Below are 27,138 nucleotides of genomic sequence, written 5' to 3'. Positions count from 1 at the left end.
AGATGTATGACATCATGTATTACTTGGTAAATTCATACTCACGTAACAGACCAGGAAAGACACACAAAAATAGAAAAAATAGAAATCTTCCTTAAATTTTTAGGGTTAAATCTATTAAATCTCCTATGCTCTCATTAGAGGTTATGCTTATTCATCCTTCTTAAGGGGATATAGAATTTGAAATAACACAGTTGGAGGTGTAAGGTTTGTTAAACAAAAGTATTTTATCCTCACAATGCAAGATCTTCTATATACAACGCAACAAAATTTCGCTTTGCGGTCTGCAAATTCCACATTTTCTTCAGTTGGCATATCACTGCAGCCAAGTTTACTTGCATCAATCGTCAACAACCATGTTCAAATACTTTTTTGGGTTTAGGGAAATCAAAGGGCACAATTAACGGTTCGCAATGAAAAACTGTTCATTAAAATAAGACATTTCAGTCTGTCAAGAGCCTTGGCACTTGGAAATATGCACTTAGATGTCGGTAATGACGAATTAAAAAAACCACGAGGGTAAAAAGAAAAAGTGAACGGGCGACCTGCGTCTTCGGTTTGCAGGCTCTTGACTCGATTATCAACGTATGGGGGGCGGGGGAAATGCACATTGTTTGCGTCACTTTTGGCGTGTGGTGACCAGCCGCCGACCGAGCCGGCGGGCCACCCTGGTCCTGCCACCGGACCTCTCAGACGTGTTGCACCAGCTCAGGGTCGTAAACTGAGTTGGGCATCAATGAGTGCTCTCCCGTCGGTGTCGGCGGGTTGGATGGAGTGGGCGTCAAAGGCGTGATTGGATCCCCAAACGCGGCGCACTCACCACCCTCCCGCGAGGTGGAGGGGCTGGCCTGCAGCAGCTGCTGCTGGTGTTGCTGTTCCATCGCCAGGGCCAGCTCCTCAAGCCCGGCGGGTACTTTAAGGTTGGCGAGCTCGTCCTTCAGCTGACGGTAGTGTCGCTGCAAATGACAATAAATTTGAAATTAATTTAGTGCGATAGTTACAAGCAAATAACCTCGGTTTACAATAAAGTATAATAGAAGATGCGTACCTTTAGAGAAATAGAGTTAACAGAGATAGTGCGGCCTGTCCTCCTGTCACTGCTCTGGCTGTCTAGCTCCTTAATCCAACCTTCAATCTGCGCCTCGATTTCGTGTCTTTTGAACCAGAAGTGATTGTGGATGACCTGCATCAAAAGATCAAATTTAGCACACGAGTTTCAACAAGCCAAGAATTGAGAGTCTCACCTCCTTGAAGCAAGGGCTCGGTTGCCTGAGTTGCTCAAGCATGGCCCATCGCACGGTCGCCTGGTAGATGTTTGAGTTGTATTCCCTGGAGCTGTGGGTACCTGAGGGCGTGCCACGGGACCTTTCATAGCCTGGCTCATTGAAGTACGGTTCTGGTACAAGAATCAGCGACTGGATCGATACAAGAACCTGAAATTCAAAAGAAGCATAAGAAATCAGGATGTTAAGGGAATAACAAGCATAATTAAATAAATTTATGCGCATTTTGCTCAAAATCATCCATATTTTCTTTTTAAAATATCCATAACAAGGTTCTTCTTTGCCTAATAGGCGATTAATTTAACTCAAACAAAACAATGCTCTTTAATATTATGTAGAGTTTTGAGCAAAAAAGAGCATTTTTCTCTATCCCCACTACATTAATGAGAACAAAAACGTCACTTGCCTGCAGGAAGCTTGAAGTGTGCGCATTCCACTTTTCCTCAGGTCTGCCATGCCACGTGTTGAGCACGCTGAGGCAAACCTTACCATCGTTGTAGAGGTTGGGGTTGAATCGGACAGTCTGGTGGCCGGTGGTCTGCAGGTTGATGAGCATTGGCGAGGAGGGATAGTCGGGCGGGAAGAAGACGTCAAACTCAAAGCAGCCGTTGGCGTATGGCGTCTCAGCAGGCCCAGTAATCAGTACTTTCATGATGTCCATGCGGTCCGTGTCGCAGCGCACAAACACGGAGCTACTGTATGATAGCGGAAGTGACGTTGACAATGTCACCGTTTCTTGTGCAAGCCGCTTCACTCTTGATGGCAGCGATCTGTCACCCGCGGCCCTCATGTTCGGCTCAAAGTGGTACGATACCACAAACCGAAAGCCATTGCCTTCTTCATTTTCAGTGATCATTTCAAAAGAATCTGTTAAAAAAAGAAAAATAACCATGAAGGCTTGGAAGTTAGAAGAGGACTAACAGATAAGCATTTTATTGTGGCTTTGGCCAAAATATGCAAGTAGCATGCATTATTTTAAGTTTCAACCTACCAAATCGAAGTCTCCTCATGATTTCAATATATTTCTCCTCTAATGAAACTTGTAGGGGTTTTTCAATACTTCCAAGGTCAGTTTGACTACCACTGCCGAAATCATCATCCATGACAAGTCTGTCAGTCGCCATCTGTGAAGCGGAAATTGAGTTCAGTTAACAAGAATTTGAGTGCAATTGTACCTGAACTAAGCTAGCAGTCTCTTGAATGTCTGGTATCAGCTGGGCGAGGCCCTCTTCATCTTGCTGGTCTGTTTCGTCCTCAGATTGCTTTAAGTTGGCAAAGGACTGCTTCCTTACCCTAGCTTTCTTTGGTTTACTGCAACAAAAATGTGTGGCTTAATAAATCGACCCAGCATAAATATATATATCCAATTAGATTTCACATCACTTGTTGTGACTTGATCTAAAAGAAGAAGTGAAAGCAAACTTACGCTCCCTTGAGTCTTGAGGCATATGTGTCAACACAAGATTTCATTTTAGTGAGAAGACACACAACTGAGAGGTCTTCAAGTCTGCCGTTAGAGGACTGGCAGGGCAAGAGTAGACTTGCCAACTGCGAGCTGAACGCCATAGCCCTCAAAAGTTGTAGCACGGCGGTGTACAATGGAATGTGACGGGCCATATCCAAAACTGAAGCAATAATATTGGTATTTAATTGATAAAGACTTTTTAAATATCTGTTTGATGCAAGAATTTACAAGATTCAATTATTACCTGAATCGTTCCTAAGGTAGGACGAGATAGCGGGTAGCAAGCAAGACTGGCAAAGAAGGTCAGGCACTGACGCGGGTAGTGGAGAGCGCTCCTTGCTTTCGGTCTCACTATCGCTCTCATCCTCTGAGTAGAAATGAGCTGGTACTGCCCCTAAAGGATTGATAAAGCTGGCCAACACCTGCGGAAAAATTAAACATTTTAACTCTCTCAAGTAGATTCGAAACATATTGGAAATTCAACATTGCTATTAAGGCTCTAAAAAACCTAACATACACGCTGGAGGATATTTAATTTGGTTGAAAAAGTAATATCTGACCTGCAGAAGGACCGTGACGTACTCTTCCTCGCCCTTCTGCCGCTGGAGCGCCTGCTCCACGTTCCACGACTGCTGGGTGCTGCCAGTGCCAAATCCGGTGCCTTTGGCCCAGTAGAGGTGCGATTTATCGTCTGGCGCTTTTTTCAAGGCGCGTCGGTCCGGGGGTGAGCCATTCTTGCTGCAGTCAGCCTGAACAGGGCTCTTGGCGCCAGTGTGGTGCGTGAAGTGTGCCAGGCAATTGAGCAATAAATGGATTGCGCCATGTTCCAGGGTTGCTACCCTCAGCAGCAGGCCGTCGTCAGAGTTGAGTGGTGTTGAATCAAAAAGCTCTCGTAAGACCTGAACAAATGGTTTAAAAATCAATTTTAGATAAAAGAAATTGAGATTTCGTTTCAGATCTGGTGGATGCCATGTTAAAAATTATTTTTTCATAGCTAATTTTGTCGTTAATTTGTTCAATAACAGATTATTTGATTCATGAAAACGAATCTCACCTGGAAGGGCAGCGTGGGGAGGGCAGGAGCCACAGAGGAGTTGAAAATTTCACCGCCTTCACCATCGTCAGAAACGCCAAGAACGAGCCGCAGCAGACACTGCGCCTTCTTCCTGTCCCTGAGCAGCACCTCAGCATACCCTGGGAGGCGCAGGAATAGACCAAACGCGACCAGCGAGTGGGGCGGCACGGATGGGGTCACCAGAGGGTGCACGTTGCCAGTCTTGGGCGCCGCCGTGCTGATAGGTAGCGGCTCCTCCAAATCCTGATATTTGTGAATCATTCCCATTACGCCACTTGGTGGCAAAAAAATCGTTTTTTGGACCTTAAAATGAATAATTCATTTCTAAACACTGGCTTTCTACGAAAAAAAGTCAAACTAAAATGATCTCAAGATTAACTACTAGAAGATCTAGGAGAGTCAAGATAGAAGAAACTTTTCCAACAAAAAATATATATTTATGTGTTTCAGGGCATGCAAATTATATGTTCACGAATCACTGGTGCAACAAATGAAACAGTAATGCTTGAACGCTGGTATTGTGTTTGGTATTTTAGCCCTAAGAGTCTTGCAGGCATGTGATGTGATGTGATTGTTTTTTTTTAGAATAACTACACGAAGAAGTTGAATATAAAAATTTATCAACGTAAAAGGGTAACTCACATCTAAGAAGTCTTCAGACACCTCCACTTTGACCCAGTCAGCGTCTACCGGATCTGGAGACGGGTTTTTCGACATCTCTGGAGGCTGTATCTTCAAGGCTTGCGGGTAGACAAGCGGAAGGTGCTTGGCCAGCAGGGCCAACCCTCCCATTTGCGCGAAAACTTGCAATGGCGTCGAGATCGCTTTTGGTAGGCTTGTGAAATCCAGTTTGTCAGCATCTGCACGATTGATTATTAACACAATGTGAAAATCTATAAATTTATCAATAATGTGATTCATTGCCAGGATAAATCGTTTATTGTGCAAAATATATCAATGTTCAAACACATGACAAAGTACCAACCAGAGTTAAGGTAATTCAAGGTGAGGGCGATGCCAGGCGTGCTGAGCGAGTGACCACTGTGTTTGAGGGCGGCCAGCAGCTCCGACATGGTGAGGTGTGCGGGTAACACTTGGTTCGGCCAGGCTTTGTGATGCAGGCAGTAGCAATTGGCGGCCAACACGGCAGAGCCAGCCAACACGCTGCCTTGGCTTGAAGCGGCAGCTGAGCTGGCATTGCGCGCGTCTTTAGCCCGTTTGTCTTGAGCAGTCACCCCAGCCGCCATCGACATCTGGTCAGGGTAGACCATGTTTGGGTCGCAATAGTTTACCTTCAGTTCTTGGCTAGCATCTGGTTTGCTGTCTCCTGATGGTACCACTGACGCTGGAACTAAGCATTTATTTATTTAGGACTGCATTTTATATATATATATATATATATATATATATATATATATATATATATATATATATATATATATATATATATATATATATATATATATATTAATAAAATGTTGATTGGCTTTCTTTTGTTATCAAATATTGAATTAAATTTGCATATATACTCACTTGTCATTAGTTTCAAAATGTCAGTGCAAGTGGACTGCGATCTCAGTAGTAGCAGTTGGTTCTGGTGTCCAGTGCCGTGGCGAGGGTGCCTGGCAGCTTGCCGCGTGGCATTTACAGGGCACTGATTCAGCGTGCAATCAGCCTTGATAGAGACTAGGATCTTCTCACTTTCAAGCAATAGCTGCAGAATTAGTCTCCGAGTGAAACCAGAGAGTCCGTGCAGAAATTTCAGATCTGAAATTTATTTTAAATTACAGCTTACACCTTAATTGTCTTTAATTCCAAAATGTCAGGTCCAGAATTTTGATATATTTTTTTTTCAAATATGAAAAACAGTTATTGTGTTTAAGTAAGTTGGTGAATGGAGCGATTGATTTACTTTGACTGGAGCTTTGTTGGCGTCGAATCACTTCGCAGAGGACTGAACAGAGGAGGTGTTGGTTTTCTTGATGGAATGTAGTGCACTGTGAGAGGAACAAGACCGTTGCTGACAGAACATTGGCGTATGCCTCACTGGGTAAGAAAAATAACAATTAAATTAAAAACAAATACTACAGATTTAAGTGATTCATTCATACGAAAGTTTGCTGCCTTCTGGTTGTCTTTCATTGCAGAGTTTCAGCAATAGAGGTAGCCAGAATTCAGAGCCACTTGGTGATCCAAGCCAGTCTCTGATTTTGCCTTCACAGCAGATATCAGCAAAGAATTTAAGTACCACAGCAACTCCTTCCGTCGACAAGACGCCTACAATAATTAAAAATTGAAAATTAGTTGTCCAAATAGTATATATCCCCAGCAACTCACCGTGACTGCAGAAGATTTTCTGTTGTTTGTTGAGACTTTTGTTCACCTGGTTTCCACCACACCAATCAAGAATGCATTTGGTAAGGAAGAGGGGCAGTTTGGATTCAAGGAACATGTCTACGGCCACAGGAGATTGACATGCCATAGCGATCGTAAGCAGTTGGCTCTCGGTAAGTAGGACTTCTTTGGTCACTCCTCGCTCTTCAAGCAATTCAATACCGATTTTCTCCAGAATATTTGTGAATATCCGCGGCTTGATGTAGCAGAATGAGCACAAAACGCAATCTACTGCTCGTTTCAAAGCGCCATTTTCAGGCAGTCTGCTAGACCACTCATAGAGAATGCTGAAATGTAAAAAAAACGTTGAAGTCGTACTTGAAGTTACAAATATTGAGACACAATTTACAGCGAGTCTAAGAGGGATTTATCACCTACCTTGACATTTTGTCTGTGATAAGAGCAGGTAGGTCATAAGCAACCTCCTTCTCATTGCTTGCCCACAATATCGCGGCCACAGCGTGAATGTATATGCCAGAGGGGTAGCTCTCATTATTCGTCTGCTGAATAGTTAATGTGATCAAATATAACTAAGTCAAGAACAAGACAAAATAAATTTATCCTACCTTAACATTACTTTCTGCCACTTCCTGGAGCCAGGACAAGAGAGCAGCCACCCTTAGATGCGTGCTGCTATCTTGAGTGAGACACAGGTGAGCAAGAAGTTCCACCACAGACTGGTGCGAAGATTCTCCTTCCGTCAAAAAGCCTTCAGGAAATTAATTATTTGATTTAGTAAATAGTTTTGAGCATTTCCATATGTTTTGTTACCTTGCATTTCACTGGCTCTGGTATGGTGCAGTAGCAGGTTGATCTCCTTAAGGCCTAGTTCGGAACTGTGAAGGCCAAGGTACAGCAGCACCCTTTCCAAATTGGGTGACAGAGATGCCGGTGGTGGTACAAAAAGGAGGGCGCAGCATGCGTCCAACAATTCCTCCTCGCTCTTGGCAGCCGCTGCCACCACCTGTTTCAACATGGGTGAGCCTGGCGGCGAAATTGACATCGTGAAGTACAGCAGACGCAGCCAGCCAAAGCTGAAAGTCACAAAAGGTTATTAAATGCCTTAACAGGATTTAATTAAGGTGGCGATTTGGGAATTTTTAATCTAGATGATTAGATCATAATTTTATTTGTATTTCAATAATAGAGACAAAAACTTTAAGTGGGAAGAGAGAATATGTTAAGAATATATGTTCTAAACACTAACGCAATATATGTTTACGTACCTTGTCTTAGTTAGAACTTCCTCTTCCTTTTGATCAGCGCTGGTCGACATGACATTGCCTTTTGTGATCGTAAAATTGTCTCCAAAAGATGTCGATCCAAGCAATCGGATTTGAGACAGCCCAATGTTGGACGAGTCTTTCGGTTTGTAGAGGCGGATGAGCACAGAGCCAGCAACCTCAGGTACAGGCAGCCGCAGGCTAACAAAGGTCAGACAGCTTGTGTTGATTGGCGAACAAACTGGGAAAAAGGCGGAACCAGGCTCGCGGGCAATCTCAATTGCCACTGCTGATGGACAAGCTGAAATGAAACAAAACATTTAAATTTTGACCCAATCAGAACACTAAGCACAAATTAATATGTTTTCCCAACACCCGATCAAATAAATTTGAACAAAATATCAGAAAGTAAGAAAAAAAAATAATAATAATTCACCAATGACTGCGGAATTATCTTTTTTGTAAATCGTACTGGCTAAGGCAGTAAGATGGGGCAGCATTTGGATCTCCTTGAGCAGCACAGAGCATGGCAAGTTGATTGTCAGGTCAACCCAGTGCTCATCAGGATAGAAATGGTAGGACCAGGCGGGTGTTCTCGCCCTGCGATGCGGCGGTGACGCCTGGAGCAGACTGTCAGCAGGCTGAGTAGTCAGGTTGCTTGACGATATGACGCCAAGTGGGGCAAAGTTGAGCATTCCGTTGACTGACTCAAGCTGTGCTACACCCTTCTTGCTGGGTGCCATCGGAGTGTTGCGGTATAAGTGCTGCATCACCATCGACACAAGACTTGGCTGCAGAATAGATAGAAATAAATTAATTGAGGGTTAAGAGTTTCAATTATAATTTTATGAAACTTGAATTTAAGGAAATGAAGAATTGTGTAGCACTTACCATGGTGTTGATGACAGTTGAGCAGCTGCGCACCAGGTTCTGGCATACAATGGAGACGCCACCCATGCTGATGAACAGCGAGAGACACTTCTCCACAGAGATGAGTTTCAGGATGAACCAGAGCAATGCCTCTGATAGCTGAAGCACAGATCTACCGGGCGCGCTACTGATGTGGTTAAGCAGCGGCTTCAGGATCAGCTCAGGCCGAGACGTGTTTTTCGCTAGGGTGATGAGCAGGTTGAGCACAGCGTCACCTACAGAGTCGCCATTTGGATCGTTGCCCAGGCTGACAAGTGAGTCTGGCAATGCGAGCAGTGAGAGGTCCACGTTCGGCGCAAACGAAACTGCCATTGAGTTTATGTTGCAGTGCGCCAATGCAGTCATCAAACGCATGATGCTTCCCTCGTCTACCAAAACTGTTAACACATTGAATTCTTGTAGCACATGTGTGGATAGATCATTTAGTTTATAAGAGGAGTTATTAATTATCTATTAACAACAAAATGAAGCTGCAATACCCCGATTTGTACCGATTTGTAAAAAGTAAATCCTTACTTGAATCTACATGGCTGGTCGCTTTAGCTGGATTATCAATCTTTGAGCTTTGTTTTTCCTCGTCAGTTTTGCTGCTTAGGCCATCTCTGTGCACGCTATCTGGCTTGAAACCCTGTGAAAAATTTATCACAGCATCAGTATTATATTTTTTCTGTTAGGACAACCATGATTAAGTGTTGGGTCAAATGAGTCCAATGAAAAAAATTACCGTGGTTGACAAGATGAGTTTTGTAGTGAGTGCGAGCAAATTGCACTCAAGGGCGTTTTTATTTGCACGTTTGTTGACCGGTGGTTCTGTGCCAAGGACAGATGAGAACAAACTGCCAAAGCAGCGGGCTGAGGCTGTTGTGTTTGATGAGTCGTGCGATGACTTGCGGCACTCTACGTTTTGAGTTTGCAAGAAGGTGCAGTAAACGAGTTGGCTAACAGCCTCATTTAAACTCTTGAGAATGCTTAGGCTGATGTTTTCGTAGTTGGGCTTGAGCAGAAACTCTAGCAGCGTACACTGTGCATCCAATGGACCCTGTTTTAGTTCGATCGCGCCGCTTGGCAGCACTAGCTCCAACAATAGTTTCAACATTTCCTCTTTCATCTTGGAGCAACTGGATAGCTCCTCCACCTCAGACAGCGTAAGCAACCGAACTAACAGTTGGTTGAAGTTTTGGCACACCATGGATCCAGCCTTTAATTAAAATGAGATATTTATAAGGATGGCTCATTGTCAGGGAAAGGTTAACTTACGTGGCACGATGTTCCATTGCCAGATAGGAACTTTTTGAGCATCCTCGAAAAATTTGGGTTCTCTATAATGTTACTGACTTTCCAGTCATCAGTCTTTGGCTGGTTAGAAGCAAGGGTAAGGCATTGGAAGGCCAGTGCCCAGGTACAAAGGGAGACGTTTGGACTCCTAATAAAAGTGTATCAGTTTAAATGCATAACACGCCAAGTAAAAAAACTTACCACACGAGAGCAGTCATTAGGCCAGATATGGCACCAAATTGCAACTGTAGAATAGGAATGGAGGTTGAGTCAAAAGTGGGACTCTGCTGTGCCAGAGTGTTCCACAGCTGCAGCGTTTGCTCCAAACTTATGGCGTGAGGCTGTTGGTTTAATCCGTTGTAAGTAAATAACAATTCATGATAATAGGCCGGTGAACATGTATTTAAATTAATTAAAGGAAAGAATGTTTCATATTTCTAGAACCCACCTGAGTGTGTAAGTTGCGGAAGATGGTGTCAAAACATTTGGAGAGCATGGCTTCGCCACTGCAGTTTGTGGTCACGGTTGCAGTTTCAAGGCTCATTTGAGCGAGATTGGCGTCCCAGCTACTAGAGCTCTGCACTTGTTTGGTCTGCTGCAGCGAGGACATAATGCTGGCTGACAAATTCTGCGAGCTCTGCGTCGACAATCGGCGCAGTATGACCTCTGAGTTCCACTCAAATCCAAACTCTAGCCGCGCGTCCATTGCAGTGCTGACGCTATTTATTAAAATTAAAAATTCTACTCTTGAGATTTTTAAGGAGGCTTACGTTGACGACATGCTGGTGACGGGGCGTTGTGTGCTGCCCTTGCGGCCCAGCAAGTACTTGCCGCGGATCCAAATGTCCTCAAGGGTTTCGTCCAGTTCACTATCTTCTGACTCTAGCAAAGAGGGCAATTTGATGCTGTCTAAAGGTTTTGTTGGTTCTGCACTTGACGCGTTGGCTGGAAAAGCAAAAACAAAAATAAAATCTTTCAATAACATTTACACAGGACTTAATTTTTTCCTTTTCATAGTAGTATTTTAATTTTGTTCAGAGGTTATTTAATTAAATTAAAATTATAGGTTTAAAGAAGCCATTGGCTTGCATTGTTGAGCACAAGCTGGTCTTTTTCTGAACTGGGTTTCCTCCAATGAGGCCCGTATGCCAATCCGTCTTTCAATCGCGACGTTAATAGAACACAGAGTTTTCGTAAATGGTTCGCTATCAGGGGTCGCCCAACTCGAAAGAGGCGAACCAGTAAAAATTTAAATAATATTATTATAATAAAAAACATTAAAAAGTTAATCCCTTGAGAATAAAGACACATTTTAAAAATTTCGGTTATGCTCACTACTGTCATCCTGACTCTCTCCATCCAGGGTGGACTCGCTCTGAGGTGCTTCTAGGCTGTCATCGCTGGGGCTGGCATCCCTACTCTTCAGTTCTAATCCCGAAGGCCTGGCCTCCAAAAGGTCTTGCAAAAGGCAAGAAATGGCGTGGGACACCCAGGGGCCGCCCCACAACGAGTGAGAGCCCCCTTCCCATCGCACAGCCAGCTGCACAAACTGCAGCAGTTGCGCCTCGCTCATCAACATGTTCAGAGTGATTGGGGGTCGTGCACAACTGATGATCCCCGACAAAACCTGATTGGACAGTAAGAAACACCGTTTTTTAATGGTTTACATCATCAAATCAGATTCATAGAACTTGGTGTTAGCGGTAGCAGAATTTAACCATCAATCTATCATAAACAAAAATTATTTAAAGAGCAAGTTACCTTGCAGGCAAGAAGGAAGAGGTCCGAGTTGCAGGTAAAGTCCATGTTCAAGATAAGAAGGACGAGGCCTCTGGCAACTGGAAGGCTGAGCGTTTGGGGCAGTAGACCTATGCACGGATAGGACTCAGTTGGGTCTTCTGAAATCCTGGAGCAACCAGCTCCAGAGAGGCTGCTGCTTCCTTCAGAAGTGCCTCTGTCTGACCTCCACGCCTGAGACATTTCTTTCCACCTCTGAAATTTTGGATGATGCTTTTCCATTAATTAGCAACAAATTTTGCCACTTAACAGATTTCCTAATCTTTTTGAGAAAATAAGATCAGAAAATATCGTTTGCCCATACCTTCAAGGTGTGTTGTTGAACAGTCTTTTTCAAATATTGTTCTTGAGCTTTAAGGGCAGCTTCTAGTTTGCTCGAAAGGGTGGCAGCTTGCGTGGAGAGAGCGGACAACGCCTGCGTTGAAGATTGGTAAGCTTTCTTGGCCGCTTCTAGCTCCTTCAGTTGCTGAGAGTGATGCATCAGACGCTTGTGCAGCTTCCTGCTGTAGCATCTGCTCGAAGAAGACTTGTTCCAGCTGGCCAGATGTTTCTGCATGGCCTCATAGCCTTGAATGAAGGTCCATCGGTTCATGGATCCCAAACTGCCTGCATTGCTCGCGCCTGAGAGGATTAAAGAATGCAATAAGACATCGTAAGGATCCATAATACAAAATCTCTGCTGCTATACCTTGGTCTGCTTTGTCTTCTGGCAGGCACACATCCAGACATGATGACAGATAAAGTAGAAGCCATCCAATGAGGGAGAGGTCAAGTTGCGCTTTCTTGTAGCCTTTTTTCTCGTGAATAGGCTTGAGCAATTTTCCCAAAGCAAGCAAAACGCTCTCTAAAACTGTGCTCTTGGCCGAACTCAGAAGGGACTTTCTCCCCAAATATGTGAGAAGCATGAAAACCCTTCAAAGAAATTATATTTAACAATAGAACTTAAAAATTTGAATTATTGCAAACCTGTCAAGTGGAAAAATGGAAACAAGCGGGCCTGATCCAAAGAGCTGGACAAGATTGTCTGCTAAAAAGTCACCCCACCAGGTCTGCAGGCCACAGCCCCTCACAAGCAGAGAGCAGGCTGCTAGCTGGGTGTGCGACTCAGTTCCAACGCAAAGTGGTTGAAACAGATCCAAACAAGACTTGTGATTCAATTGCAGCGCCAAGCTCTAAAATAAATGGTTGGAAATTAATCACAGGTGAAAAAATTAAGAGGTCAAATTCGTTAATTTTGTTAATGTAACAGTTATTTATTCCAACATAAGAGATCGGAGGCATTAATAATGAAAATAATTTAAATTTAAACGTGATATTACCCGGTTTGATCCAGACTCGTGGGCAATTCCAAGCAACGTGTCTAAAAGGCAGTCCGCCATGATCCTCAGTTTGTCCGTGCATGCTGCACTGAGAACCTGTTGTGATTTGCTATCCAAGTATTTCGGCTCCAAAGAGGCGGCTGAGCAAAGTCTGCCCAACACGTGACGAACAATGCTTAGCTGTCTTTGGAAAGCAATGCACTCCTGCGCAAAACATTAATAATGTAATTAGCAAAACAGATAATCAATATTTCATAGCAAATTGAACGAATATTTTCCAGCAATCATAAGACAAATAGAAATCAGCAAGGGAACAAATGTTTTCCAAAACAATGTGAAAAAAGGAAATTTGAAGTCATGCCTTTAAAAAAATTAAACTGACCTGGTAAGCGTGAGTAATTTTCTGTTCGTCTGTGTGTTCCATTGAGTTGGCAACGGTTGGACGCAAAAAGTTATAAAGATGAGAGATGCTGGACTGTTCAGCCTGCAGGTAGGGCGCGAGCAGTCCTTTGAGCTTGGCCGACGCCAAACTGTGCCTGCATTGGGCGTCCTCGATCAAGGCCTGCAGGATGGCCTGGTAGTGGTGGTGCAATTGCTCTTCGCTCTTGCCACCACAATCATCACAGTTCTCGAGAGGAACTAACACCATGTGTCCGTAAAATTGTCCCACAGGGATTCGGCAGCGTGCTGTACTCATGCCATACCTGGATAAGGATGTACTTTATTTATAAGTAGAAACTTTGAAATTACTTTTTATCACCATTAGTGTAGCAAAATGGTATGTGAAAATTCAATTAGAAGACTGACCTGCCAATAGTTGTCACCTTGAGGAAGCGGCACAACGGCTGTGGCTGCAGGTCGCTTAGCATCAGCGACTTGGTGCCAATGTCAGAGGCGACCACCAAACGCTGTCCATCTGTCTCCTCGGCGCTGACCCAGTAGTCAATGGACAAGGACACCAGATCCGGACAGGCGGGGATGAAGAGATCAGTCAGGGCGACGTTGGCACCAAAGTCCAAAACCACGAACCTAAACATTTGAACCATTGTGAGAATGAAGCAAAAACTATTAGAAAGTTTTGTTGAGGTAATGGATGAATTTGTCAAAAAAACGTTTTCTTCCTTTATTAAGGCTAACGATATTTAGAAATCAGTACCTGCGTGCGCCTGAGTGCATTCGCTCGATCACAAGCGTCTGCTGAGTGGGCGGTGATAGCAGCTGCTGCCATGGCAGCATCGCCAGGTTGCCGACGTTGTTCTCCTCATCGGCAGAATGGGAATCAGAGAAAGAGAAGCCCTCAGATTCCCACACGCTGTTGACATAGAGACCGTCAGTGGATGGCAGTGCCTCAAGCTTTGTTCCATCGCTGGCGGCGTGACACGTAAAGTGCAGAGGTTGAGTCTCCAGCAGCCCGCGCATCTGGCTCTCAGACGACAAATTCGTACTCGCGCTCGACCCAGTGAACATGTTTTTCAACTCAGAGAAGCCATTGCTTGGAGCTAGAATTATGAATTAGAATGTGTTATGAAAAAACGTAAAATTTATGTTTGAAGTATTTAGAATGGAATTTAAAATCTAAATGATGAATTTAATAACTGTGTAAAATGCAAATTTCGTCCCAAACGAATCATATAGGCTTACCAACGTGCTGGAAGGAATTCATGTTGGATTCGCCAGAGACAATGGTGGCGTAAGAGAGTGGGATAGAAGACGATTTGCACTGTTGCTGCGGAAGATCAGCGTCAAAGATCTCAGGCTCTAGCGGCAGGCCGTAGAGGCCAAATCTGGTTCTGAGAAGCATGTGCTCAGGACTGCTCCTTGAGCCCAGCTCCAAGGCGACCTGCTGAAGCAATGTCATGCATCGCTGACCAGTCTGGGCAGGATTGAGCAACGCTTTTCGGCTCAGAAGCATGAAGAACCAATGGAGAGCGCCTGCTGACAGTGCCTTTGGAACCATCGGTAGAGCATTGAGTAGGGCGTTAAGAAGGGTTAGATCAAAGTTCACTGACGGCGAGTCAAATGCGTTTTTCACACCTCTGAAAACATAAAGAAATATCACTGCAATTTAGCAGCAGTCTAGAGTGTTTGAAATGAAGAGAATTGTTGAAATTTATTTTATTAAATAGCGTATGACAAATACACTTTCAATGAAAAGCAAAAATAGTATGTCCTAGTTGTTACTTACTCGCTGCATATCACACAAAGTTTTGCGAATTTGTGAGCCAGACTTCTGTTAGAGAGGAGCAGACAGTTGAGTACAAGCGGTTCCATGTTCTTCTCTATCAGCTGGACTAGTTCCACCTGGCTTGTCTGGTGGTCTATCTGCTGACCGCGGTACCGCGCTAGTTTGACCGAGCATATCCATATGAGTATGTCTAAGGCAGTACTTTGGACAATAGAATTGGTTTCTGGTCCCTGCAGACATGCTGCGTTTATCAGCTGTTCTGTGAAAGCCAGGGATTCCACCATCGCTTTCCGCTGCAATCTGAGGAAAAGAATACAAAACATCAATAAGTTTCAGTTAATTCCATAAAAAGTAGTCTAACGGATGGTTAATGAGATACTCTAAATTGTACATTATTGCTGCTTTTAAGTAGTTACTTAATCATGAAAAAATTACCTCTCATTTGGTATTGATGTTCTGCAGGATCGCCTAATTGTGATGGAGATTTCGTGTAGATAGTCACAACCCTTCATTTCTTTCTTGCTCTGCGAGCTACTGCTACTATTGCTTGGTCTATGTTGCATGTAGTTCAAATCCACCTTTTGATCAGAACTTACTGGCTGCTCCTTTAGTATCTTTTGGTCAGCGCGACTTCTCTTCAGAGCAGCTCTGTCGTCCTTTTTAGAACTCTGCAAAAATGGTTATGCAAATTAAAAAAGTTTGGAGTTTCAGTAGACGTTCATTGAACTGTGAAAAAGCAACAAAGAATATTTCAGGAGGTCTGTTTTTTAACATACCATTGACTTATCACTAGGAGTAAATATGGCTTTGATATGAACAAGGAGGGTTCTGCTTCGGGTTGTCAGGAGAGCGGGGCTAGTTAGGGTGACAATGCCGCTCAAACCGCTCAGATCGAGGGAGGACATCATGTTCACAGGACCACACAGAACCTCAGTGTTGTGTTCACTGGAGTACTCTTCCGAAGTGACTGGATTCCCTGTTATCAAAGCGGTTTTAACACATATTCATGCTGCTAACTGAGTTTTAAATACCAGAGAATTTAAAATTGATGCTGTCATCCACAGCTCTGCCACCGGCAGTTTTGTCTTTCTTGCCAATTCCTGACGAGTTGAGCCTGAGAAGAGTGACCTGAATTTCTGTTGCCATTGAAGGAAGAGCGTGCAGCGTGAATTTGACGTCAACATGACCAACACAACAGCTTCTTGGCAGGGTCAACTCAAACACATGTTCATCCCAAGTAGAACTGCAGAATATAAGAGTCATATTAGGGTATAATCACATTGATCAACAAGCTGCAAAACAAGAACAAATAATACTAACGTTTACAATTAATTTTTTAATGTATCTGTCAACTAACTCATGAAAGGAAATTTCTGTCATGCAGCCTTAAATGAGACCATAACTGATGGTTAATCACTTAATAGCGGCTTACATGCTTTTACCCCAGTTAAGATGTTGTTTAACCATTTTAAAATATTCGTCTTTTCATTTTCAAAACTTGGCATAAACAAAGAGAGCTTGAAGTTATTCTTATTTTACTTTTCATGCTGCAGTCTCCATGTCCTTGTGTGATGAAGTTCCTCGCCTCCCTGCTGCAGGTGTTGCGGGTGGCGACGCTGCTTCTGAGCCTGCATCATTTCACTCCAGCAGGCAGGTGCATTGGCGGTGAAGCACGGCGTTAGGTTGACGCACTTGGTCAGTTGTTGCAGCGTTCGCAGGTTGCTCAGGGTAGCTGGCTGATACGCTAAGAGCTCTTGAGAAGTTCCTGCCGAGGCGTGATCAGGCGCATCCGTGTTGGAAGAATTCAGGTACAGAATTTGGTCGGATTCCTCCTCGACAGGCTAAGTAAAGAATTGGATCGGTTTAAGGTAAAAGGAAATATTTTGAGGGAATAAGAACAAGGCAAAACTATGTTGAGAATAGACGTTATTAATGGTTTTCATCTTGCTGAAACCAGTTTTCAACTCTCTCAAAAGCTCAAGAGATAAAATATTTTAGATACCTCTGCTCCAGGCACAGCTAGCGTGAAGAAATGTAGCTTTCCAGCATCTGAGCAAAGACATAACTGCTCTAAGCCTGGAAAAAAACAAACAACAAGACGTGTTAATCATTTTTATTTATGTCTAATACAGTAAATAATAATAAAAAACTATTTGCTTTGAACAACTAAGAATAGTTTTCTTTAGTGGAAATAGCACTTACTGTTGCAGTATGTGACAGAGACAAATTTTGCGTTCGCCTGCGATGGTTTGGCTGTGGCCACTGTACTCAGGGATGCGATATCAAGCACTCTGACCGCGCCATCACGGCACACAAGTGCTGCCAGACCTTGGGGCTCCTTGCCTTTGTGATCTGAGTCACTGTCCTTCTCGCCACACGGCAGCAATAGCGTCTGCTCTGGCCCTGACGAGAGGAACCTCCACAGTAGCGGCTGCTCAACCACAAAGCGGTCTCCTGACGGCTCGAGAGCGAACAGCAAGACTGCACCGCTTGGCAGTTCTTCAACATTTGAGTACATTGCCTCCGACTGCTGCTCCTTCTCCAGTTTCTTGCCATCTTTTATGTAAGAGTCACCCAGAATAAAGGCAAACGTGTCTTTTACCTAAAAAAATAAAAATATACATTAACTACAGGATGTTGTTTAATGTGATTCCTCAAATTTGAACCACTAGCTTCTCTCTCTATTTTAGAATAGTAAATTCAATTCAAATGTGATGTTAATTCCAAGCATTAGACTGATAAGCAATATTAATGATAATAACCTTGACTGCATCATTGTTGTAGTCTAGGACGGCGCCTTTGGCCATGATGGCAGCCCAGCTGTCGTTTTTGTCATCAAGCATTGAGTGTATCGAATTTTCAATTGAGTTGATGATCTGACTTTCATCAGGAATCTCAGTGGACTCCTTGGTCTGCGGAACACTCAGCGTGACCAGCAGGTGGTGGCCGTCGCGTGTCGGCTGCACCGCGCTCACCACCATGTTGCGCCGCAGCTTCTCTGGCAGCTCCAAACACTGCACCAGCAGAGGCTCCAGCGTCTTCTCGGACATCTCGATGGCACGTTGAAGATTAGGCTCTGCACCAAACTTAAGCACGGCCGCGTTGGGCTGTGGGTGAAGCTCCACAGGGTCTTCGATACTGTCCGCGTCCGCACTGCTGTCCTCGATCACTGAGCCAGAGTAACTCTCAAACAGGATGTTGTTCATGAATGCCGAATCAGCGTACAAGTCCTGCCGACTGCTCTTGCTCTTTTTCGCGTCTTTGTTATTTTTGTTGTTGTCAGGTTGCTTCTGCTCCGAGTAGTGCAGGTTGTAGACAAGCAGGTAGGCGCTGTTTTCCTCTCTGGCGGCGTCCTCCTCGTATGAGCTGCTAGCTTGATTCGCAAAGTTCATCGCCTGAACCATGGAGGAGGAGGAAGCTTCACTCTGGTGGGAACTAAGCTGCATCGTCGCTCCTAGTACAAGACAGGAGCTGGTTTTGCCTGATTTGTTCACAGCAGCTATGCACAAGGCTGTGACTTCCGTTTCCATGGAAATGACTGCGAATTACAGAAAGTCGTTTAGAAGGTATGATAATTTCATTTCAAATTAAACCCACCTTCGATTTCAGCTAACTTATCTTGATCACAAGTTTCACTTTTCTCAGTCCATGCCTCTTTTAATTTTGGTGTCGAAGTGACAATGTCATGCCTAACTACTTCCTGGACCACCTCGTGCCGAGAATTGACACTAAAGCTCGTTTCCTCCTGTGAAATGGATATGTTTAATTATTATATTTTGAAAAAACACTTAAGTGATAGTTAATCTATCAACATACCTTTAATTTTCTAGAGACATTCCAAACAGTTACATGGCCCTGTTTGGAACTGGTGGCGACCAGGTCTCTGGCCGAAGACGGCCCAACGTGCTCGACCGGCAAGCAGGTGGAGTTTGTCGAGACCTTGACGGCGGGCTGAGTTGCATACGAAACAGAGAGAGGAACGTTCTGCGTGGGCTCGCCCTTAACATAAGGACACGACGGCGAGTGTCGTTCGTGCTCCGACCATGGCTCGTCAGTTGGCTCCCAGCACACAAGGCAAACGTTGCAGGTGAAGCACAACGCCCGATCATCACCCATTTTGTTTGGCTGGTGGTAAAATCCCGCCTGTGCCATTTGTTCTGGCAGAGCCCATCTGAAAGAAAAGAAGCGCTGTTTAATGGACGTTGGAATTTATATTAACTAGGAGAAAAAATAAATGAATATTCATACACCACGATACGCTCCCAGTGGACATTATTTCAAGTTTAGGGGCAAGAGTGGGGGGTTGGGGCGGGGGCCCAGATGACGAAAAGCCTAGTTGAAATAGTCAGGCATTCCCACAGGGCCCAGTCCCCATTTTTGTGTGTAAAATTATCGCCAAAAAGTGGGATAAAGCGCAAAACCCCGGTAATCAATAGATGGCGACGTACAAACGTGTTTCAATCAGGCCCATAGAAAAAAAGGAAGGAAAAAACGATTTATTTTACTTTCTGCGCGGCCCTGGAAGCCGGCGTAGGGCGGGTGGGGTGGCGATGGTGCCCAATCGACGCAGAATTTTACGAGAGCCATTTAGAGCATTGGCAAAGCGCTGTAGGTGCGATAGAAAAGGAGATTTTTAATGTTGAATAACGCAATTATGGACGCGTCGTAACTGTTTTTGTGGCCTCTGGGTTCTTATTTGATGCCTATCGACGAATTCTACTTGGCCGTTTGATTTTTGAAAATCAGACTATTTTTCGAATTTGTAGCATTTTTTAGAGTTGTAACAGTTGAAAAGTCGAAATTTAGGATTTAAAGTTTAATTCTCCATGGGCTCTACATTTTAAATAAGTAATTTGAACAGCCATGGTGAATAAGCATCAGACGGGTCTCGACCAGAGCTGAGCGGCCAAGTCCCCGGATTTTTAATTCAGAGTTTACATCAAGGTAAAAACCCTTTTTCAGGTTCGGCTCAGGTTTTTCTGTCCAATTGCCAAATTGTGGCGATTTTTTTAATTGGCTTTTTACCAACGCGTAGCTCTTGGCGCCGCCGACCTACTGGGCAACTTTTTCCCCCGCCCGCAATTGAATCACACTAGGGCCAGAGGGACCGCCATGACCTACCCTGACCTTTTGACCACTCGGCGTTGCCCATCGTCCACGTATTGTGAAGACGAGGTACAACGTCAAGAAGGAAGGGTATACTGTAGCGGTTGTGGCGCCAAACGTGCTCCCTCATCACTCGCGCTGCTGGAAAAACGTTCCAGCAGCAGCCCATATTAATTGACGCCCTCTCTACAACTCAGGAAAAACAGCAGCACACTGGCTTATCACCGCAACTCTTTTAACAGAAATCAAGCTTGAAATCAGTGTCGCGCCAACATGCCAGGATCACCAATCACCATGGTCAATTGTGCGCGCAGAGCGTGATTGCCATTAAAACGGCGTTTGCACTAAAAACAAAACTGCCGCAGACTCAGTCGGCCGAAGGTAAAAATACCACACCGTGGCGACTGCCAGACTTTTCCAACAAGCCCCATCCCTAAGGCTTGTAATTCAATTGTAAAAAACACAGAGACAATGATTTCAACACTGATGCAAAAACTAACATTGTAATAATTACTCATTTTATATTGTTATGCTCATCCATTTAGAGAGAAATTTACAAAAGAACAACGAGTTCTTCTATAATATGGGATTTGGTCAGTTTTTCCAGTAGTCAATATTAAAATGACCCAGCAAATTGGAATAAAAATGTAACAACAGACTCACTTGTAATTCATGTGAGGCCATTTTGAAAAAGTGGCCCTGCGGGCTGCCTCGCTGAACATGAGGGCCCTGTAGGGCGTTGAGGAGCCCTCGCTTGTGCCCAGCAACGAAGTGGCTTCCTGGTACGCTAGGGTGCTCAGTCTTTCACAAAGGGCTGACGCCACGGTCATGGCAGGCACTTGGCGGCCTTGCCGCTTCAATTCCTGAGCAAGGCCAGAGCAAACAAGCCAAAGCGAACCAGCTGGCATCTCCAAAGTTATGAACCTCCACTGAAATAGGAATTAAGTCAGGACGTGCTCGAGTCAAGGGGAAATTAAATAAATTTTTGTGATGTACAGTACACTAACTGATGCAACAAAGATTTTGGTATAATTATAGAAGTGAAGTTAGTCAAAGTTACATAACAATACGTTTTCGCGAATCATGTCTGCAACTGAATTAAGCTGACGTAATTTTAAGGACTAAATAAAATACTATAAATAGATTAATAGGGTTTGACTGAACTGAAAAAGCTGCTGAACGGTATGAGAGCGTGTGATAATATTTTTTCCTATGGGAGAGTCCATTTTTAAATCAATTAATAATTAGATTAAAAAGGGCTAACATGGCCATTATCAGAAACGCCAAAAAAATTAAAATGCTCATTAGCTAGTTTTCAAAAGAATAAAAAGTTGGATTTTTTAAATTTTCAGCCCACTTCATGCCAAATATAGTCAATAATGGGATTAGGAATAATTTGCGTCTCACTTTTGCTGCTTTACTGCTAGGTAACTGATGATTTTGTGACTGGTGAATCTGCGCTGAGAGCTGCTCAGTAACTTCATGGATGAACTGATCTGCACCTGGCACTTCAGACATCTGCGTCAGGGCCTTCTGCAGAACGAGCGCCTGTGGAAGAGTGATCGAGTGCGTGAGGCGTGTGGAAGGTTATCACAAAAAAAAATAACCTCTGAGAGTGGTAGTTCCACTCGGGCCTTTTGTTGCGATTGCAAGACCGGCGGTTGGAGGATGCTGTCCAACAGCAGAACGCCGCTGTAGTCGCTCCTGAGCCCCACATTCGTGCCATCGGTCAGCAGCAGCTTGTCGTGTCCAGCGAGGTAGGCGCCCTGAAGACAGCTCGTCGTCGAACCTGCGAATCATGAACAGTGTGTTGTCACCAGCAGCCGACACGCCCCTTTACGGGACCACGCTATCGCCGATTTGGGCTAGGTCTCCTGGTTTATGGGGTGCAAGCGACACCACTCGACCCTTGAGAACACCGGTAAAGCAATGCGAGGGAAGGGATGGTGTCCGAAATTGTCTGCAAACGCATGTTCTCACCTGAGTAGCAGCTCCTGTGGAGGATGGCGCCCGTATTGACGTCGATGACTAACACCTCGGGCGAATTAGACACGATCAGGATGACATTGAGGTTTGGGTGGTAGACGATGGTCCTGGGCTCTGTGTTGACGTTCAGACAGCCGTCCTCGCACATCGACCACTGTTCCTCATCAGCCATTTTGCACCAGAGTGCTATATTTTCCAATTAGTCACGTGACCTATGCCAAGAAAACCGATCCGCGCGCCGAATTTTCCATCGCGACGGCCGCGGCCGCTCGTCCTGAAGACCCGAACCCTGTCCGCCGCCGACCACCTAATCTCCTCAGAAGAACTGTCCAGATGCTGACCACAAACGGAGATCGATTCCACGCGAATTCGAACACTGTTCGTTGCTGTTAAGTCTCGCGAATGTTTTTATTTTCGCGTTAGTTTTCCTAATGGCCGCATGACTGTTAGCGGCGCTGTCCTCGGGCGCAGGCTGATTTTGTACCGTAAAGGCGCAAAAGGTGCATGTAGGGATATATGCCACTCTCCGGGTTTCGACCGGAGATCTGCGGGTTCCCTGCCAAAAATCTTCATTGTTTCAATATTAGGCCATTTTTATTTCCCAATGATAATTATTCTTTTAATATTGGTATTTAATATTGTATCAATGTGAAAATGTGACGCTTTTTAACATTGTATTAATATTGGCCACAAATATTGACCGCTATCATTGCGTTATTATTAATTTCCAATGAAAATCAAATGATCTCCTAATTTCCGCTAATTTCCGTAGAATTTTGGTAATTTAGGGTTTTTTAAATTAGTAACATAGTTTCATTGATTTTTAGAATTTTATTAATTATATTTATCAAGACATATTTTTGTACCACCTGAGTCACAAGAGTAATTTAACTTATTATTAATTAAAATTATTTACATTATATAAGCAGTTGGGTTTATGTATTACAGTCACAGCATTCAGTTGTTTGTATATACATTCAGCGTACAGCAGGGATTGAGACAAAGTTGGGTTTGAGTAGGGAAATACTTATAATCAGCACTAGATAATGCAACATATGTTGGCCACTTTGTCGAATGGTCGTCCCGGCGAGCCACAGCGACACTGGCACGAAAAAGGGCGGTCAGAAATTGATGAGGGACGTGTGTCATGTGCTAATGGCCTGAACTTTATTTTATACAGAGCCGTCATTATTGTTTCCCATTTTTGTCACTGTCAATGCGACCCATCGGGCCGAACGATTCGACAAAGTCAAAAGTGGCACACTAATTAAAATTAATTTTGCATTTAATAATAATTGTCAGTTCTAGCTTTGTTATTAACGAATTTTAAAAAATTTTGGGACTTAAAATTTAACACGGGGAGTATAGGGATCTCCGGGTTTTCGAGTCCAAAATCTCCGGGTTTTAGCTTTGGAAGTTTGTCACCCCTAGGTGCATGCGATGATGCGATTACCTTAAATGAATCGAACAACCCAAATATCAAAATTATTTCATACAAAATTCCAAAAATTTCATTGAATAATAGTTATAAATTGAATTAAATAGAAAATTAATATTAATAATGAATCTCTCTCACAAGAAAACTCTTCGGTTGCAACGTTTTTGGTCAATTTTGAGAATGCAATTAACCGTTATTTTCCTTATATATTGACATTTTCAAAACTCGGCTACGGTAAAGGGATTTTCAATAATGATGTTCTTGAACCAATTTTCTTTTAATTTTTTATTCAAGAAACATTTTTTCTATTACACTGGTTTACTGCTCAATTTAATTTTATCTGATTGCTGGGCTGCACGTATCAAGGATCTACCTGTCTAACGCTTCAGTCAGGAGCGTTATTAAGTTACTTAAACACAAATTAAATCAAGAAAACCACAGGAACCATTGTTAGAAAAACACGATTTCTCTTTTAAGAAGAGGGTTCACTTCCAATTTCGGTTGATCATAGCAGGGGTGGCAAAAAATTGGGGTCAAACGTCTAAGTCATCGGCATGTCATTATTAATATAATATTAATTAATGAGGTAAAAATTACAAAAGTCGGTAAAACTTCCATGGAATACCAGGTGAAATTTCGGATGGAACATACGCGACACAAGTTGCATTCTGCTTGACAACAAAATGTTATTAAAGCAACAACCACACACGCGGGCCCTATATACATGCTGTGTTGTTTTGGAGGCAGAAGAAATGCGGGTCAAGTCAAAAGTTGCTTTTTCCGACAGGAGCTGCCGCTTTGACGCTGCGGTACATCAGGGCAAATACAAGCAAATTAAACCCCGACGGGCCGGTTTCAATTATTCGCGAGCTAATTAAGCGGCCGCGCGCTCATTAAAAGCCGAAGTGCAAAAGCGGACTAATTCAAATTTTCATAAACCGCTCTCGCTGCAGTAATTGCATGCACATTTCACCCGTGCAGAGAGTGCATTCGGCTATTCCTCTGTTTGCAAATGCGCGCTAATTGCTTTTTTAAATGGGCCACGACGCGCTAGACCGCTAGCTGGTCCCAGCTCGACTGTCCGCACAGGGATGGCCGCTTGCCAGCGGCTGTCAGCATGCAACTGCAATAATGTGTCATTGGCATCAAGCAACTTGATTTCATTAGGGGCAGTGAGTGATGCATTCCGATGAGCAAGCAGTTTCCAATCTGTGCAAGAATCAGGAGTTTAGAATGTGGCGGCATAATTTTTTTCTTATTTTAGTTAACAAGTTTGTTAAAATAGAACACGCATAACCCGTCTGAATCACTAACATTTTCTTATTTATATTATTTTTCAATATAATATAATTGATAATATAATTTCCAGGCTTTTGTGAAGGCTATGCCAACAGGATTTATTTTAATTTGGTTGAATTTAATTATTAGAGTTATTTTATGTGTTGAATAAGACTAACAAATTTTGATTAGTGAAGCAAATACAATTTTTGAAAAGTTAAAGCATCTCAATCATATTTTGCCTTTTTTCGCAGAATCATTGGAATGCACACGTATGGCAAATTCTGCAGTTGTTAAAAAATAACAAAGGTCCGACTTCTCACTGCCCATTATTCTAATACTTGGTGAATATATTGCGCTTCTGTGAGCGCGCGCACACGCTCATGTGCTGCAATTTCCTAATGGAAATTATTGCATGTTGGGATGATGCCTGAATTGAATATTACGTGCATATGCACGCAGCTAGTGCAATGCAGTGACGCAGATAAGGAATCAAAACAGAAGAAAAGGCGAGATGAAGATTGCCCTCTCAAGCTCTATACTGGATAAAAACGGCAATTTCGTAGAAGTCTGCATTTCAAGCAGATAAAAGACAGCACTGGTTGCTGGAAATCCGCGTTTCGTGCCACTCCTCCTGCGAAAGAAGTTACAAGCATACCAAATATGCAAATCTCGTTTATATCTTGATGCCAACGCAGATTGGGTGTTCGTATAATGAATTACACATTTATTTATTCTCTTCGCAGAAACCACTTTTGTTTCTGTTGAAACTACTTTTGTGTTTACGCATGCCCCTGGAAAATTAGAAATGAATTGCAGTGTTTCTTCTTAAAACAAATAATATATATATATATTATGTTGAAACAAAATGGGGACAATGTATTTCCATGTTGCAAAAAAGAGCGTCAATTTATTTCTCAACTAGTTTTGACTGTAGTACATCTGAAGCTCTATTTAATGTTTTACACTACAGACAATGAGAGTAAAATAACAAATGGTTTTAAAAGAGCTGCTATGAAATAATATAGGGTTTAATCAAGCCGCTGCCTTGCATTGCATGAGCGCATGTTATTAGTGCACTTGCAACGTGCGAACGCGAGGGATGTCTGGGGGGTCGAGTGCAGGCTGATTTGGGGGTTTTGCGAAAGCTTCCCGACTCGCTACTCGCTAGTTTGCACCTTTCCAGCATGTGAATTAATTTTACAAGGTGAATGTATGACATTTCATTAAAAAAGACCCCTGTGCGGAGGCAGTAACAAGAGCTGGTCCTTTTCTGGACTGGACTTCCTCCAATTGAGGCCCGAGGCCCGTTTTCGATGTTATTGGGACACGGAGTTTCAGCCAAACTAGGTGGGGAATGATTTTACAGTCTTGGTAAATCTATGATAGATTTAAACAAATATGTCAAATTTAGCTTGAGATTTGTTGAATTTTTAAAAGCCACGCTTTTAATTTAATTATAGGATGGAAGTTGTCTCAACTGCCTTCTTTAAAACAGCAACAGATAAAAAAGAGCCTGAAATTTAATACTAAGCATGAAAAAATAAATATAAAGTGAACCCACCACCACCGCCATCAGAAATTTCATATGCATAAAATTAAACATGAAGGAGATAAAAACCGGGGTGGGCTTTGTCCTTGCCACTCCCTTGCAGACGATGAATTCAACAGAGAAGAGATCGTAAAACTGCTCCTCAGCATCTTGCCTTCTAATTAATTGCAGGCGTCTCGGGAGGATTAGCAGAAATAGGGGGAGGGCGAACTTAAAAATTCACAAAAGCAGAGAGCAGCAGACTGAGTCGCACTTGAAGCAGCCACTCGATTAACAATATCCGTCGAGCAAACGGGGCTGGCATTAAATATTAATTGAATATTCATGGAATCGCGGCGTCGGCGAGGTGCAACGTCAAGAAGGAAGGGTTGACCGCAGCGGTCGTGGCGCCGAACGGGCGCCCTCGTCACTCGCGCTGCTGGAAAAACAGCCCAGCAGCAGCCCAGATTAGCCGACGCCCTCGCCGCAACTCGGAAAACAGCAGCACGCTGGCTGATCACCGCAACAGTTTTGACGGAAATCGAGCTTGAAATCAGTGTCTAGCCCTTGACGTTAGTGGCAAACATGTTAAACACACGATTAATTGGAAGTAGAAGTTTTTGCGACGGAGGATTTCATAGAAAAACTAGGCAAATGTTGCTAAACGTTGTGGAGGCCAGGTGGAGGAAAATCCTCTTCATTTCAAATTCAGACCAAGTAAAGGCAAAAACGAGTTTATATATTTATGTGTTTGATTTACATATTTTCTACCGTTTCTTAAATAAACCTTATTACATATAGAAGCGAAAATAAAACAGTTTGCTGAGCATGTCAGGGAACACATGTGAATTGATGT

General features: G+C 43.4%; 1 protein-coding gene across 9 annotated transcripts; it reads right to left on the bottom strand.

Annotated features, from left to right (window-relative positions):
* Nucleotides 1-200: 200 nt before the first annotated feature.
* On the bottom strand, nt 201-22,473 carry Bruce (BIR repeat containing ubiquitin-conjugating enzyme). Of its 9 annotated transcripts, none has more exons than XM_065486073.1 (52): nt 22,030-22,472; nt 21,657-21,838; nt 21,457-21,597; nt 20,713-20,978; nt 18,760-19,114; nt 18,541-18,688; nt 17,706-18,481; nt 17,146-17,545; nt 16,946-17,019; nt 16,483-16,784; nt 15,975-16,186; nt 15,720-15,919; nt 15,379-15,611; nt 14,944-15,243; nt 14,400-14,794; nt 13,915-14,257; nt 13,566-13,787; nt 13,141-13,462; nt 12,759-12,962; nt 12,406-12,611; nt 12,128-12,351; nt 11,744-12,060; nt 11,404-11,652; nt 10,978-11,269; nt 10,413-10,587; nt 10,091-10,361; nt 9,844-9,983; nt 9,625-9,790; nt 9,092-9,565; nt 8,884-8,995; nt 8,329-8,744; nt 7,874-8,228; nt 7,441-7,738; nt 6,986-7,248; nt 6,781-6,923; nt 6,593-6,717; nt 6,158-6,501; nt 5,932-6,097; nt 5,733-5,866; nt 5,354-5,587; nt 4,806-5,171; nt 4,463-4,680; nt 3,800-4,123; nt 3,306-3,644; nt 2,990-3,167; nt 2,707-2,905; nt 2,456-2,591; nt 2,272-2,404; nt 1,687-2,147; nt 1,242-1,430; nt 1,046-1,180; nt 201-953 (listed from the first exon to the last, which is right to left on the bottom strand). In XM_065486073.1, the coding sequence occupies exons 1-52, from the start codon at nt 22,205-22,207 to the stop codon at nt 687-689; spliced, it is 13,302 nt and encodes a 4,433-aa protein (XP_065342145.1). In that variant the 5' UTR covers nt 22,208-22,472; the 3' UTR covers nt 201-686. The 9 variants fall into 9 exon arrangements, with proteins under 9 accessions (XP_065342145.1, XP_065342147.1, XP_065342139.1 ...); XM_065486075.1 differs by having other exon boundaries at nt 7,910-8,228; nt 10,091-10,355; XM_065486067.1 differs by having other exon boundaries at nt 5,932-6,501; nt 22,030-22,473.
* Nucleotides 22,474-27,138: the final 4,665 nt, after the last annotated feature.

This window comes from Cloeon dipterum, chromosome 3 (assembly GCF_949628265.1).
Source record: "Cloeon dipterum chromosome 3, ieCloDipt1.1, whole genome shotgun sequence".
Lineage (NCBI taxonomy): Eukaryota > Metazoa > Arthropoda > Insecta > Ephemeroptera > Baetidae > Cloeon > Cloeon dipterum.
Note: the sequence above shows the minus strand (reverse complement) of the source record. Positions and strands in the feature narration are given on the sequence as shown.

Bases quoted from the DNA above. Each gene is read 5' to 3' on its own strand.
- Bruce (XM_065486067.1), bottom strand. From the start codon at position 22,207: ATGGCTGATGAGGAACAGTGGTCGATGTGCGAGGACGGCTGTCTGAAC. The intron at 21,598-21,656 runs GTTATTTTTTTT...ACTCTTCCACAG, and splicing joins TGGAACTACCACTCTCAGAG to GCGCTCGTTCTGCAGAAGGC. The intron at 6,502-6,592 runs GTAGGTGATAAA...TTTACATTTCAG, and splicing joins ATCACAGACAAAATGTCAAG to CATTCTCTATGAGTGGTCTA.